The 16,583-nt window shown below is 40.7% G+C and overlaps 1 protein-coding gene across 2 annotated transcripts; it reads right to left on the bottom strand.

Moving 5' to 3' along the window:
- Positions 1 to 112: 112 nt before the first annotated feature.
- si:ch211-153b23.7 lies at positions 113 to 6,595 on the bottom strand. 2 transcript variants are annotated; one of them, XM_038700320.1, is made up of 7 exons: positions 6,317 to 6,595; positions 2,992 to 3,142; positions 2,395 to 2,538; positions 2,051 to 2,179; positions 1,686 to 1,937; positions 1,312 to 1,440; positions 113 to 827 (listed from the first exon to the last, which is right to left on the bottom strand). In XM_038700320.1, exons 1-7 carry the CDS (start codon positions 6,460 to 6,462, stop codon positions 606 to 608), a joined length of 1,173 nt encoding a protein of 390 aa, XP_038556248.1. In that variant the 5' UTR covers positions 6,463 to 6,595; the 3' UTR covers positions 113 to 605. The 2 variants fall into 2 exon arrangements, with proteins under 2 accessions (XP_038556248.1, XP_038556249.1); XM_038700321.1 differs by having other exon boundaries at positions 1,312 to 1,437.
- Positions 6,596 to 16,583: the final 9,988 nt, after the last annotated feature.

The raw sequence follows: 16,583 nt of genomic DNA, 5'->3' as shown, positions 1-16,583 counted from the left end.
TGGGTGAGCCAAGGCATTTGTGAAGAAAGGATTTCAAAGACTTAAAAGCAATGTATCACACAAAAAAGAAACAACTAAGTTGAGGCAGGTAACAAACCACCAGCACACTTAGATCAGTTAATTATTTATTTTACTGACTATAGTTTTTTAAATGGCTTTGATAGCAATCAAAGTCAGAGTAAACAAAAATAACTAACATTAAAGAAAGAGATTTATTAGAAAGAGACTGAAGGAGATATATTAGATATATTAAATATATAGGTGCCAAAGTTAACAACTGCTTCTGTTACAGTTATGAAATATACAGAAAAACACTGTAGACTACAATCTACAATTTAACTTTAATTATAACTTGTGTTTGATCAGGTTTGTCCTTATTATAAGGGTAACAAGCAGAACCCTAAAAGAGAACAACCACATTGAGCTATTTCCATAAACTTGAGCTACATGCTATTTTTTTGTCTACATCAGATAAAAGTGCTGTTCATTGTTATGAGAGTTTCTGACACACTGAGTGACATTCATTTACAGGGTTGAAACTAATACATTTAAAACTCAATGTACTATGTGCATGATCGCGCATTTCTTTTCTCCAACCCTAAGTCTCACTCTTTGTCTCTGTTCGGGTGCTTGGGGCAGAGGGGGTGGTGCTGTTTTCTTTTCTCTCCACTTTGTGTCCTCTTGTCTCCTCCTGGTGGCTGCTCCTCATTATTGCAGCGGTGGATAAGGACCGGGTCCTTGTTTGGAGGCGTTTTCTTTAGCAACAGCCGCTGCAGCATCTGTTTGTCAGACCTCTCCCTTCGGAAGTCATCCTCATAAACCTTGAGCTGTAGCAATGTCAGAACCACAGACAGTAAAATCAGAAAAAGAAAAAACACATCTTTAAGAAATCAGAGAGCACCTTAAGGGGCAGTCATCGATGTATTTTATCAAAACAGATTATTTTAAATCCCTGGTCTCATGGGTTTGAGGCGTTTTTAAATTTACATTACGCTTTATTTTAGATTATATGGTTACTCCAATATGTTTTAACTGCTACTGCACCACCTATTACATCCATGTTTAACGTAACTAACCAATCCAACATGGCATTGAAGTCTAGTGTGACACGATTAACAAAATAATTGCAGCACTGCATAAAATTATCAGTTGCCTGAATACATCATTTTTTGATGGCTTTCGGTCAAGATTAGACTCCAGATATTTTTTTATAATTTATGTTAAAAGGGCATGTGCATGTGTATGTCTGCGGAAGTGTGTGCGTTTCTATGCGTGTCTGTGTATATGAGTACAGCTCGTGTAAAACACTACCTGCTCTTGCAGTAGTGCCACCTGTTGGCGCATCTCTTCCCTCTTCTTCCTCAGCCTCCGGTTCTCCTGCAGTGTGTGCTTGTGGTCGTTATGCTCTGTCTGATATTCTGCTTCATAAATCTGGGTCTGCTGACATAAGACAAAAATAAGCCAGTTAGCCAATATCCAAACCATATCTTGTGATCTGCAGACACTTATCATTGCACTGGGAATAAATTTCAGAACAGCACAGAGCCACCACTTGGTGGTGCAGTTCACCGTCTAATTCAGGTTTAAGCGTTAAGAAAATCTTCCCCTGGCAACAGTGAGTTCTGCTCTGATCACATCAGAAACGGGAAATTTTTTTTGATGCTGTGCTGAAGAGAGCAGCCCACCTGACATCTCAGTGTGTCCAGCTGCTCTTTTAAATCCTGCACCTCTTGCTTGGAGTCTCCCAGTGCTCCCAGTGGTGTACTGCTGCTATGGCTTCTTCCCTGCCGCCATTCCTCTGGGCTGGAAGAAGCTGGGAAAAAGGAGGATGAGGCGGGGCTGTGTTCGGTGATGTGACTGGGTGACAGGCTGGGACCTCTGGGAGGATTACTGGTGGGGCACAATGCAGGGCTGCGCATTACAGCACTGAAGCTGCCCTTTAGTAGAGACATAAGACAAACAGATGTATGATACTCAGATCAGAGAATATTGACAGAAATGAAAATGTACAAACTGATCAGGTGCATGGACCCACTGACAGGTATGATACCTGTTTGGCAGGTGTGCAGTCTTTGTCTGGGTGGTGCATCGTTCTCTCCAGCAGTATGATGTATTCTTGCAGCTCTTGGTTCTTCTTTAGCTCCTGAATCAACGCCTGCTCATAGTACTCCTTTGCACTCTGCACACATGTAAACCACAATAACTATCTACCTACATCTGTACCTGCTATACCATGACCCACAGCATAGAAAACCCCCTCACATACTGTGCTCTACTTTACACCCGCTTTTCAGGCCCCGTACTAATGCTATGAACTTTATGTGTGTGCCATTGGTCAATGTGTACATTTCCATCTCCCATGTGCAAGCTTGAAGTATTGTCGTGTTGTGTCACCTGTTGGTGCTCGACTTTGAGCAGCAGTCTGCTGTTGAGCTGTTTGATGGCAGTGTTCTCCAGCTCCAAAGACTCCATTCTTTGCTGTAGACCCAGCGTGGCACTGCGATACACCTGGTCCCAGTCCTCATTCAGCTTCATCAGCTGTAACCATCATCATCATTGCATAATCATCAGTGCCCTCGTCTCTGCTGCAGCCATCGCTAGCATCATTCATTTCATCATTACTGCTGTCATTCTCAATCTGTCTCCACAACAACTTGGGCATCAGGAAGTGAATTTAGGTCAGTGAAGTGAGACACTTCACTTTTCACTCTATGCTTCTCTCTCTCTCACTTTCTAAATACATCACAGTGTACATCTGATGAGAGAATCATCTTTTCTCTTTTTATTAAGCAGCATCTAATTAAAATGAAGAAGCAAAGGCTGTCTAATTGTGAAAAATGTAACTTTAATGAATCTTCACAGCTTAGCAGCAGTTTTCACACAACGCCCACAGTCCTTTGCTGGTTTTCAAAAAATTAATGTTATTGCCAACATCAGCAATACAAATGTGGACCTGTGGAGAATCTGCACTGGTGTAAGGTGATGCTGTACCTCTTTATTGACTCTGCGGAGCTCAGTGTTCTTGTTGAGTAGCAGCAGTTTCTCCTGGTCAGTGGAGGTGACTGTCATACTCTCAGTGATCAGAGTGACCTGCTCCTCTGTAGACAGCAGCCTGTCACCTCCGGGACTCACATCCTCTGTCCTGCAGACACACCAACACGCAAATACAGTTAACACATACACAGATAGACAGAGAATATGTGCCAAAAAATAAAGAAGAAGAACATTAGCAGAGGGTTTCCATTAATAAGCAAACACATGTGCAAAAGAACGTCGGAGTACTTTTGAACACCCACTGCATAGAGTGCACTTACACAGAATCGAATCGGAGCTATTATGCACACCCACGCACATACACACACGCACAGTCACATTATGCACCCAGACACACACGCACGCATGTACACACGTACGCACACAGCTTTCTCTGCTTCTAGATTCGTAGTCAATCAAAATATCTTTACTATCAGATGTATTTGCATATCAATAGCCTCTGGAAACAATATGGGTGATTGTCCCTGAAAAATGTTGATTTCTGTTGAACCATGTGGTACCACATGGAGAAAAGAAAAATATTTGCAAAGATTAATTAGTCAAACTAGCTTCCTTTTACCAGCCCTGTTGTGAGGTCTTGTCTAAAAGGAATAGCTGACAGGGAGGCAGTGGAGATCTAAAGCCCAGGGGAAAATCTGCTCAGGGAAGAACACACATCTCTGCATACAGCCCCCAGGTCTTGTTTACACAAACATACCGTAGGACTGCTGTAACCTTAGAGAGCTATTTATTATAAAGAATCACAATCTGCGATCACCTCTAATCTCCCTTAAGGCTAAACTCCCCCGCAAACACATGCTTTCATCCACTTACGTACAGTGTCCTGCTATGTAAAAACCGGTGTTACACAATTTTAGAGTTATATTGTCAGGTCAATGCAGTACAAATAAGGAGTTTTCGCTAATTATATTCCTGACAAGATACTAATTTTCTAAGAAAACTTGTACTTTAGGTTTAGCAAAGCTTTAGCAGTTTTCACAAAACATAGTTGCCTGTGGGATTACAGAAATATGAGATTCAAAATTCTTCCTCTCAAGCTTAAAGGAGTAGTTCATCATTTTGGGAAATTTGTGTATTTGCTTTTTTTCTAAAGATTACTATGAGAAGATTGATACAACTCTGCTGATACTGCTAAATTTTTCAAGCTTTCCAAGTAACAAAAAACTACACAACCCCCCCCCAGATGGATGGGTCAAACCAACCCAGGACTTTCACACAGGAGAACAGCATTCGAGTCCCATGTGAAACCAAGTAAGTGGTGAGTTATTTTGATTTTTATCTGACTTCCATCACGAGTCACGTGACTGACGTTCTTGAGTTATTTTAACCCAAACCACAATGTTTTCCTAAACCTAACCAAGTTGTTTTGTTGCCTAAACCTAACCAATCTACAACCATTTCACAATGTTAAACATGTGTTTAATGTCATGTTACATGTATCACCTGACTTACTTTAACATAGTTAAGGTCCTGTGTCCTGGACTGGTATGGGAAACACTCATGTGTGTCGTTTTGGGAGGTATGGATATAAACGACTTATTATGTTGTTGTTTAGGTTGGAGGATTTGTTGGCTAGAAGGCACATTTTGCTACATTTGGACAGAGCCAGGCTAGCTGTTTCCACTTGTTTTCAGTCTTTAGCTTCATAGTTGTTACGTGCAGGCCATAGATTGTATATAAAAAGGTGCAAGCATGAGAGAGGTAACAAAAATCTTATCTAACTAGGGGCAAGAAATTCAATTAGCATGTTTCCCAATATTTTGAACTATTTATTAACTTCTCAAAGCCCCTAGATAATGTTACTACGTTATTATGAAGCTCAAAACAAGGGCACTTTCCTTACTTCCTAAAAGATGACATTTTCAGAAAAGATATTATCCTAGAACAAGTGTGCGTTATCAAAAGATACATTGCATTTTGTGTGAAACCTACACGGTCTTGTCAGATACTCAGAAAGGGTTATTACATAAAATGAAAGTTTACCCAGAATCAAAATATTTGTCTACACTGTGTACCATCTGTCATCCCTCTGGCTTCAACAAGGCTAGAAAGGGCTTTAGTGAAGGCTGTTTATGGTCACTAATGAGTGACTCATCAACACAGAACCAACAGTTTAGCACTTTGGGAAGTGTAGGATGAAAGCAGATGCTGAAACAAATGAATTGGAGCCTAATTTTAGTGGCCAGTATCAGCACAAAATGCTAACATACCCATGTCCACACAGCCTGTCTTGGCAAGTCAGCAATGTGTATTCAGCCATCCTACTGGGACCACACTATGCTCCATGTCTGCTTGATCCAGAGCCTTTTCTCTTTCTGCTTCTCTGACAGCTAATACAAACTGTGTGACCTAGTTTCACAAAGTTTTCAATCTTATGCTGTCTTGGAAGGACACCAAAATGCCACTGCTTCCCATAGCAATATGGTAATTCACTGTCATGGCATATGATAAAGAGGGAGATAATATCTTTTCTTCTTGCTCGTGGCAACCCTGACAAATATCACTCTAGATAGGTCTCTGTGTGCAACTGGACGATAGCCAAGGTCAGATCCCCTTAAAGAGGAGAGAAGTGTGGAATTTCACTGTTTCAACATAGTTATTTTAAGGCAGACAAATCATTTGTTGAGGTAGTGTGGGTACTTATGAAGTGTGCCCACATTGAGAATCATGACTATTAGTCACTTATATATACAAGTATATAACAAGTTTTTTACAACATGACGGAATATCAAATACTGATCTGAAGCCCACGACTTTATGACCTCATGGGAAACTCCGCAGTCAGTCTTTATTCATCCTCTCCCTCAACTGCAATTCTTAATTTAACATTTCCGAAAATGTGATTAGAATATAATTTATCGGTAGAGCATGTACCAAAACTGTAACAGTTTCTAGAATTTCACAGATTACAAATAAAGTTCAGACTATAGTAAAAATTAAACCTTACAGGCTATCACATGGGTTTGATTAGTCTCACACTGTATATTTAAGGAAGCTTGGTAAAAGTATGGGGTGGACACAATTACAGGGACCCTTGTATCATACAATACAATATCCCTACAATAAATACTACCTTATTACCTACCATATACAGTTAAACGTTTGTTGAGGCAGTCAGATCAGCGTGTATTTAACCTTAAGGTGTCAATTAAGACTGTAGTTGGTGGACTTGGTGTAGTTTGTGGAATTGTTACAGATCATGCCGTTATGTGTTCCTGTTTTTGTGTCCACCCCTGTATGTAGAAATGTGGAACGTACATACCATAATTCTTCTTCAGATGGTTTGTGTTCCTGTTGGTTCTGAGGGAGGCTGCTGTCACTTGTTGGCTGAGTATCTTTCTGTGTTCCTGCTGCTGATGAGGCTGGTAATGATGAGAAAGATGTCAAAGACAGCACATCTCCATCCATGACCGATCAAATCTTCAAATCTTCATAAAGTTTGAAAGAAAATCAAAAGCTCTGCTTTACGCATGGGGCAAAGTTTCTCTTCATAAAGTCTCCGCTAAGCATGTGGTGGAAAGTAAATAGTGTCGTCAGCATTGATGCGTAGCAAAAGAGGAAGTAGCCGCATCACATGATGCAAAGTTATAAGAATAGGAAGTGACTCTGACAACTGTTTCAGCTTAACGTTAGAGGGCCTGCCCCACTCTGGTGAATTGTTTAAATGTATTGTACCTTACACTGTCTGACAGTACTTCCTCAGTTGACAAGTTAACATCATTTGGAGAATCTCGGAAACTCCACTCAGTGTATGAAGTGTGAGTGTTTATGTGTTGAGTGTTTATGACTGTGTTGGTAGACTGTTACCTGTTAGACGAGTGGTTGTCTTAGGTTTATAAATGAGCAATCCAAAAATGAGCAAATAGTGGTGGAGCTGAATAGATATGCATAATTTCTGCATGATTATATATTGCAGGACATGTAATTGATAATAATGGTAATGCATACATTTATTCATGACAAATAATGATAGGGTCAGGCTGATTGTATTCACCAGTCTGCTCATTACTGGGATTGAGGGAAGTGGGCTGCAGCAGGTTAATTAGTAAATCACATGTTCATCCAAGGGACAATCAAGTAAATTAAAGGATTTTTGTTCATTATGTTCCTCTTAGTCAGGCTAAGCTGTTTTTTATTAACACTAAGGAAATTAATTTGCCAACCTCGTTTGCAACACATTCTCCTCCACTGACTGAGTCCAAGATTCAAGGCCACTTGTGCTGAAGAATTTGCCTGAGAAATAGGTACCGCATGGCAAGTAGAAGAGTTGCAGTTCAATGGCTCAGATGTAAATATACTGCTCCAAAGCTGATGAAGTGTTTGGTTGTTTACCACCAGATTTATCAATACAAATGCTATTAGTTTATGTGATAAAATGTGACTTTTGAAAAAATTAATTATAATTAAGATATGGTGGGTGAAAAATCATGTTCATCTCAAACAAACAAATGAAACAAGGTTTGCATCAATAATACTATTTATTTATTTGAATTAAACAAATTGTAAGACACATTTACATTCACTATTATTTCAAACTTATTGAGCGCAAACATATGCTAGTCCACATATGAACAGAGTTTTACTGTGTGTGATGTACACATACAGGTGTTGGTTGGTTTTTAAATATGTTAGCGGAAGAAGTCTTATATTTTTGATGATTGTTATTTAATGGTATCTTGTAATCCCATGTGGAATGGGCAAAATATTTGGCATGACAAGATTTATGGATATAGCCATCTTAGCAGCTCTATAAGGTTAGGCAGAGTATGTGGTGTTTAGATCTACATGCAAATGTCAGCATGCTAACATGCTCTAAGGGACAATGCTAACATCCTACTAACATGTTTAGCAGGTATAATGTTTACTATGTTCACCATTTTAGTTTAGCATACTAACATATAGTAATTAGCACTTAACTCCATGTACTGCTGAGGCTGATGGAAATAAAATTTTGACCTGATGATGGTGCTAGATGAAAAGTCATTGAAATTCATCTTGAGTTAGACATGTATATACCAAATGTCATAGCAATGCATCCAGTTGTTGTTGACACATTTCACTTAAAACCACAAATGTGAACATCATGGTGGTGCAAGAAAACAAAAGTCAGGGGATTACCAAAGTCATTAGTATTTATCCTCAATCCATCAACTAATTGTTGAGATATTTCTGAATTAACAATTTCGGTTTGGACTAAAGTGGTGGACCGGCCCACTCTGCCATCCCTAGAGCCATTTCACTAGCATGGCTGAAAACAAGCGAACCTACTAACCAACTATACTACTTTGATAAATAGTGAAAAATATCTAAAAGTAGTCATAAATTGATGGTTTCCATGAAATCACTTGCAATTAAAACAGAAACACTATATTACAAGCAGCATTTACGGTGGTGGAAAAATACTAAGATTTAGAGTGTTGTTGTCTACTGTGGTACCCAGAGGGCAGAGAGCTCAAAGTTGCTGTCATTTCACCATCTGATGCACCACAATGAGATAAAAGCGGGAGGGGCAACAAAATGTGTCAGTGCTGCCCAATGGCTCTGACTTGCTCCAGTGATTCCATTCACATGCCTATGCCATCTATCATGGATGGAGTATTGCTGTGCCAAGCAGAGGCTTTGCTGGGAGGCCCAACGAGGGAGTAGCGATGCAGTGCCTTTATTGACCCAAGCTTCTGTCAAAGCCAAGGACAAATGGGCTGCTGCTCCACAAGGGCATTGATTTTTAGTCTAACAGGAGATCGTGGAGAGGAATAGAGAGTGTCCCATGGAGTGAAAAAAACTGAGAGGTAGATAGTTCTGCCGGCTAGTGCCGTTCCTGTTTGTGACTGAACTGATTTCATCAGAAGCAGCTAAAAGGAGGATGTAATTTTTTTCCAATTGAATTGAAAAAAATTAGGCTCTTCAGCAATTGATTTCTCTGTAGATCCACTCTAATAGTTGCTTCACCTGTTTAGGCTCAAACTGCAATAGTTTGACCCACTCAACCACAGTCAATGATAGAATTTGACCAGCTGTTGTAAGTTCAGTGACAAAGTGCATCTCTCTATGTCTCAACTAGGAGCCATCAAAATACATGAGCACTGGTGTGTGTATGCGTGAGCGAAAGTGTAGGCTCTGGAGTATTTCTGTCAAAATTTAACAATGCATTAACCTGTCTCTCTAGGTTTACCACAAAAGGGAAATGATACACAGGACAGCATACATGCAAGCCTGCATTCACTCACAACCACATGCATACACACTTTATACAGTCATTATCTATGTATAAATAGCTGATTTGCGTGCATCACATAAAAATGCAAGAACCAATGAGAGCGAGAAAGAGATGAGGCATAAATCATTTGCGTCCTCTAAAGAAGGAGAATTTGCTAGCATGCAGACCGAAGCAACTTAAGGCCATTTTGAATGAAGAACTTGTCAATAATAAAAAGGGCTCTTTAATTGAGCATCTTGTGGCATGCTCAGCCTTCCACGGTTGGTAATATTGGATATGATAAGAGACAAACTAGTGATGTTTCCTGCTTTGAAATTCACTTGACTAAGGTCAGGGTATCTCAGCAGCTTCACTGAGAGGCATAAATAAAACAAAGAGAAAATCTATAAAGTATGTAATGTAATTGGAAAATAGAAGATGGTTGTACACCTAAAGAAAACATCACTTCTAAATTGATATTGATCACATGTAATGATGCACAGCTTTTCTCTGTAACACATTTAAAAGTACCACCCCACAACAACCAAATTCACACAGACCTTTGTAGATTTACAGACATGAAAAAGATTGTTGCAAAGTCAGACAATAGAGAATGTAAAGTATGTTGTTGCTACAGATAAAGCAAGTGAAGTGTAGACAGGCAGGCAGGCAGGCAGGTAGAAGAGCTGACACAGAGGGATCAGCTATTGTGTGATGTACTATTCAGAAAAATGAAAGTTGAATTTATAAATCTGATAAATTCAGAGCTCTATAACTGATCAACCTCCTCCAGATTTATGACAAAAAAGACCAGAGACACTAGGAGCACAAGAGCTTTACAGGGGAACTCCATCGACTTCACACATCAAAAACTGTCAACAGGTGTTAGCGACCAAGACTGCATATGGAAAAAATACATAAAGGCTGTTGTGGCTTTAGAGGCAGGTACGCTAAATCTGCTAAATTGCCTCAAGTGACATCACTTCCTTTGACAGAAAGAAGAAGACATAGGAAAAAAAAGTTGATATCTCTGGTTCTGCTGCATCAATTTTGATATTTTTTTTGTTTTCAACTTTTCATCTTGAGTCTGACAATGTCAGAGGAATGCAATTCTAAATCATTGAAGTACATACTATACATATTTTCAAATTTTTCTTATTGTCACCAAATTCTATGAAAAGACTAAAACCAACAATACATTCATCCTGCTAACAAGTATTCTCTGTATAGCCTAAGCCTCTTATTCAGATGTGACATAAAGCTCCATTGTTGTCCAAAAAACAAATCAATGTTGCACTGGCTGTATGTTCCTTCCATACCGTTAAGAAAGGGACAGGGACTAGTTTATTTTTAATCAATCCCACATACACCATCCTGCTGCTGTAAACACTCACTCAAGCACAAAATGTCCGCAACAAATGCAATTTACTAACTTTTGCTAACTTTTGCTAAAAACTACTACTACTTGACTTTAAAAAAAATGAAACTATATATTTGTGACCTGTTTGTGACCTCTCCAGAAAAACCAATAGGCATGGGGTAGACAGCCACAACAGGGCGGGGAAGCTGTAAAGTTATGAGAAGTGGACGAATGAATTCTTGCTTTTGGTCTTTTCATGTGATTTGTTGTTACAGTAACAAAAACGCCTTTAAGACCTTTGAGTTCTATTGTTTTCTACGGAGGAATTTCTAACTCTACAGAGAGTCCCTTCTGGGAATGAGGGTAGACTGGGTTCAGCAAAGTTTTAATGTGACACTATTAATTTGGCCAGTTAATCACAAATGCTCACTATTCTCCATTAACTAAGCTTTTAATGCTCCCATTAAAAATTAATGTCACCCTACTTTGCATTTCAACATGGGTGAGCTCATTAGAGACAATCTCTGAACATGGCTCTTCTCTACCCAGCCATGACTCTATACATCAAAGCCGTAGTTCACTGTCTTGATTATATTGTTGGGGAGTAAATCGGGCCCCCTTACATCTGTAGCACGGCCATGTCCATCATTACATCCTTGTGTAATCTAGATTGTAAATTTAAGATCCATGTACATGTGCTTCATTTCTTTTTCCTTGCTCTTTCTTTTCCTCAGTATCCTTTGTCCTTCTTTCCTTGCCTCCTTTCATCCCTCTCTCTGTCCTTCCTTCTCACTTTTCTCCTTTATTTCTTCAGCAGGACACAGGGACAAGAGCCAAACACTTTGCATATCTGGCCTGGACCTCCATTGGGTAGTTATGATCCATATTTATCAGCTGTAGAAATTATAACCGGTGATAAAAAAAATGGAGCAGCACCACGTTCTTCTTACATTCTGCTTACACTGTGAATCACAATCACAGTGCAATGGGAGAACTACAGTGAAAAGCTGCCTGGATATTTTTCATTTAATTAGAAATGCCTATCACACTGACTTCAGAGGGAGAGGAAGTCACAAAAATCAACACACAAGTCTGTGTGTCTGTGTGTCTGTGTGTGTGTGTGTGTGTGTGTGTGTGTGTGTGTGTGTGCATATAAAAAATATTGTACGGGTAAAAGGGTGTGTGTAGGTGTGAGGGCAGCAGGAGTTTGCAATATCACAGCAGGCTGCATCTGAAAGATTTCATTTTCCACATCTCCCTGCACCCTAATCTGTACGCCGGCTTAGAGCTAGGGAGTCGAATTGAGGGAAAGAGGGAAGGATTGTATGGAACATGCAAAGCATCAGACCTGGAAAGAGGTCAGAGCAAAGAATCAAACAAAAATAGACTCTTGACAATGTAGATTTTCGGCACCACAGGATATACTTCTTACTTTTTTCTGAAATGGGTGCAAAAAATGGATCAATCATCCGTTTCTAGCACATTCTGCTCTGAAAGATCAAGGCACTGTAACTTCAGAAACCATATGCAAATAGACATAACACAAGCAAATTATTAAAACATCTTCACCAATTTGACAACACATGCACAGCATTTAAAAAAACACTGAGAAACAACCAAAGATGTAAAAAAGTCCGCAAGTAGCACAGTTTCCAGGAGACACCTAAACATGATGAACATGCCCAAACAGCTGGGAAACACTTTTCCAGCTCATTTTTCAACAGCACTTATGGATAGCCGGTGTCAGTCACAAACCATGGTGACAACAAGTGTGTCATGTCCAAGCAAGTGTGTCACGGAAGCTGTTTCCAGGGGACACTACAAAGTGATGAACATCACTTTGTAGTGTCCCCTGGAAACAGCTTCCGTGTCAGATGTTGTTGATCTGTTTATGTATGAATCTAATGCATTCATATATGACTCCATGACTCCATGTCATTTTAGCCTTTAGGATGCGCTTCCTCTGTGAAGTTTGCCCTGGGCACAGAGAGTAGAGCTGCCATCTGACACTGAAACCTTGAACCAACTGGTCTCAGCCATGAGACAGTGGCTCAGTCAGTCAGTGTCATTCATGTGCTAATCACTGGACCACGACATGACCTTATAAACACCCAAGCCAAGTACTGATCCTCACCTGCAGACTTCACACTGACCATGACAATAAACAATCTCATAATTCCATTCTGCTGCTTCTGCAGGGAAAACCTCTCTCCCTGTGGTGTACGGTTACTCTATGTGACATGTCCTATTTCCTGGGCAGTCTCTTATTGCAATTGCTCAACCATATGAATGAACGCATAGAGCAACGCATACTTGCTGAGACAAACAGAAATTCCCATTTCAGAACAGTGTGGGGCCATTATGGGGCATGAGGAAAGTAAATAGGAGTTCCATGACCTGTGAAATATGTATTTGTATGCCACACATTGGTGAAATGTTATGTTCGTATGTGTGTGTTGGCTAAAAGAATATGAACTGAAGTCTGTGGGGATGTGAGGTGAAGGGGGCGGAAAGGGGCAGGCTCTGGATCAGCCTGACAGAATCAATAAGATCAATTAACATAAGGCCAAACTGAAAGCAAACACTATATCAAATGTTTCTTCAGTGTGTGTGTGTGTGTGTGTGTGTATGGCTGCATGTGAACACAGATCAGCATACTGTATGTAGTGAAAGGGAAAGTGAAAAAAGATGGAAGAGGTAATTTCACCTCACTGAAATAATGTCTGATCTGTTGAAATGTGATAGAGAAAAAGAAAGACCTACTACTCAAATATAGGTATGATTTATAGGTCAGTATTGGATATTACCCAGTGTTGGTACCACTGTGACACAAGACAGATGTGTTGTACATGATCATGCTGTATCCAGCTTAAATACTCCCACTGAAGCTCTGTTTTCATTTGCTATGTGACAGATGTCATATAGGGACGATTGGAAATTGGACTGCCTTGTTTTCTTACTAAAAAGGAGATTAATATGGGGCACCACCTTTTAGTCAGTCATGTGGGCAAGGACATGTGAAAGCAGCCATTTAGTATATATTCACTGTGGGTCCCCCCCCCCAGAGAATTAGATAATGATTCTGTGAGACAAATACCTGCTTGGGTCCTGTTATAATATATGGGGGCATTATCCCTCCCAGGTTCCAGACAGTTAGTTTCTGCCTTTGCCTGCTTCTCATTTACCCAAAGCCAATATGACTATTTATGTGGGGTGCTGGGAAATGATAAATGATGGTGTGCTGCCTAATAAATATGAAATCCCTGGATCATTAGCTGGATTAGATTGGAGGGAAAAGTGCATAATCAGCCCATGGATGCACAGTAGTCAGGGAGTCATCGATATCATCAGATCAGCTCACCCTCAGAGAGACAGAGTGAGAGATGGTTAGAGATAGGGGGAATAAGAGAGAGAAAGAGAGAAGTCTAAAACGATTAATTGGGTAATGGGGAGTGAGCAGGCCAATGCAATTACAGAATATGACCATCTATTTAGCATTAAAATGGGACTGGGACTGGGACAGTGCAGTTGTTTAGTCTCGGAGCTTGGAGAAGGCTGCAGGATATGGTGTGGGAAAGTGTCAGTATAACTGTACAAAGGCCGAGAAGAGGGAAAATAGAGGGGATGAAGACATGCTTTCCTGTGTGGTCAAATTTATTGTGCTGATATCGCCATACATCCACTGTTGCCTTTACCTTTCAGCCTCCAGCTAAGGCTCAGAGATGGTCGAGAAGTGGTGCCACGGGCCATCCTTCCAGCCCGCCGACAGGCCAGTCGATGTGTTTAATCAACCAAAGACACGCTATAGGGAAACAGGCTCTGCATCAAATAAGTGCTGATACTTTGATTCACCTAACCTCCAGCCATAACAGCCTATCTGCTTTGCCTGATCCAGGATCCCGCCATGTGCACACATAGAGACCTCATGAGAGGGAGGGAGGGAGGGGAGAGGGAGAGAGAGAGAGAGAGAGAGAGAGAGAGAGAGAGAGAGAGAGAGAGAGAGAGAGAGAACTTCAAAGAGATGATATTGAGCAGGAAAAGGAAAAGATCAATATGGCGTTCAAGCATTGCTGTGTTCTAACATCAGAACAGAATTGAATTGATCAGGACCTAATGTTCAGTTTGAGGGCTACTAATTTCAAAGACCAAACGGTCCTGGAACTGTAAGTCATCATCAAATACATTAATACAAAATGTGAAGTTTAAAAATGTCATAGCCAGACTGCGATGCTTACTGCAGCACTCCCACCATCTACTAATGCCCATCTAGATTTGGAAGTTCTCCACCAAATCATAAATATGAGGTATTATCTCCTCAAACTAGGGCTCTGTCTGACTTCCACTATATCCTTGTGGGACCTTTAAAATGAGCAATAGAAGATGTCATTGTCTTTCATGGGACAGTAACTTTTCCCAAGCAGCTTTCTTTGAGCAATAAAAGTATTGGAGCATGAGGATAAGCAAGAGTTCACAGGATTAAATGAAACAATCTAACTACACAGACGTTGTTCCACACACACAAACTCACATGTCCATCATATCAACATCATGCTTTCACAATATGTCACTGAGCTGTTGTTTCTGAAGAGTTTTATTTCTGGGGCAAATTTCAATGCCAGTGTGGGAAAGGGATTTCTGTTAATTTAGTGTTTCTCTGTATCTTCTAAGGTGAGCCTTCGTTCATATGAATATTCCACAGCAGATAAACCCGACTTGCACTCAACAGCAAAAGTAGATTTCTTTGAGGATATGGCTTGTAATATTACAATTCCTCTTACATCACCCTTTTCCATCTGCTCTGAGTCCTCCCACTTCCAGAAAAGGGGCTGATGGAGGCACTGCTGCAACCCTCTAGGTTTCCTTATTCGTCCCACTGCCCCTCGCCCCAGCACGGCATCGTTAGCTCACTGCAGGCCTAATTGGGTTGTGTCTAATAACTGCGGTCCCCAGGGTGTGCTCTAATGAATAGAGAAGATAATTAATGCCGGGGTGACGGATATTGGCTCACAGCCCTCTGGCAGGACCTGCTCAGCATTCAACTTCTTCACCAACTTATCTCCCTCTGTCTCGGTCTGTCTCTGCATCCACTCCAGATGCTGAGCGACCACAGCATTATTAGCATTATGTGTCCACTCAAGTGTCACCCATTTAAGATAGCTGATTAAGTGAAGCCCTGAAATTTGCCTGTCAGTCCAATGATATTAACCCTACAATCTTATGTATTGTAGACAATGCTGTGGTTGTCTGTCCCTCTGCTCTGTTCTTGCTTTTTTGTATTTGCAGGACTTACTGTGAATTTTAAGAATGTTTGTGACTATCTGTGGGTGGATGGATGTGTGTGTGTGTGTGTGTGTGTGTGTGTGTGTGTGTGTGTGTGTGCGCGCGCGCGTGGTACCAATGCTGTGTCAGCGTATGTGTCAGTGAGGCATCCAGGTGAATTCAACAGAAGACGGAGGAGTGAACAACCCCTCAGTGAGCACACCTATAGGCATATATCTAGCTGTCTGGCGCTCTGTCACGCCTCACAGAAAAGACACTGATGGATTCACCCTCATTCCTGCCCTTTCTCCTCTCTCTCTACATCTCTCTTCTCTGCCCTCCCGCCTCCATCTGTCTTCCATCTGCTTCATCCTTCTGACTTCCGCATGTTGCCTTGCACACAGTTTGATTTCACCCTTCTCCCACATCCTCTTACTTACTGTCACTCATGTTTGCGGCTGTTCGGTTCGGAAATTTGAAAGCTCAGGAAAAATGCTTTCCAGAAAAAGTTTATCCTTACATATTAATTCAGTCAGTCCATCTGCCACTAAAACATGAAACATAGCTTGGGATTAACACTTTCCAAATTTGGAAAGGCAAATACTTTGTGGCACAATACCGACCCCCAGTGGTAGTTGAATGCCACCACACCTCACAGGTATGTTCACTTCCAGTTTGACTGGCAGCGTCTGTGGCCAGGCATGAGTCCAGGTT

This window comes from Micropterus salmoides, unplaced genomic scaffold, assembly GCF_014851395.1.
Source record: "Micropterus salmoides isolate LMB-PRFRI ecotype aquatic unplaced genomic scaffold, ASM1485139v1 Ms_hic_scaffold_5, whole genome shotgun sequence".
NCBI classification, from domain to species: Eukaryota; Metazoa; Chordata; class Actinopteri; order Centrarchiformes; family Centrarchidae; genus Micropterus; species Micropterus salmoides.
Note: the sequence above shows the minus strand (reverse complement) of the source record. Positions and strands in the feature narration are given on the sequence as shown.

Excerpts from the sequence above, each read along its gene's own strand:
- si:ch211-153b23.7 (XM_038700320.1), bottom strand. The coding sequence starts at position 6,462 with ATGGATGGAGATGTGCTGTCTTTGACATCTTTCTCATCATTACCAGCC. Across the intron at positions 2,539-2,991 it reads TCCGCAGAGTCAATAAAGAG|CTGATGAAGCTGAATGAGGA; the intron begins GTACAGCATCAC and ends TGATGGTTACAG. Across the intron at positions 1,938-2,050 it reads ACTGCACACCTGCCAAACAG|GGCAGCTTCAGTGCTGTAAT; the intron begins GTATCATACCTG and ends TCTCTACTAAAG.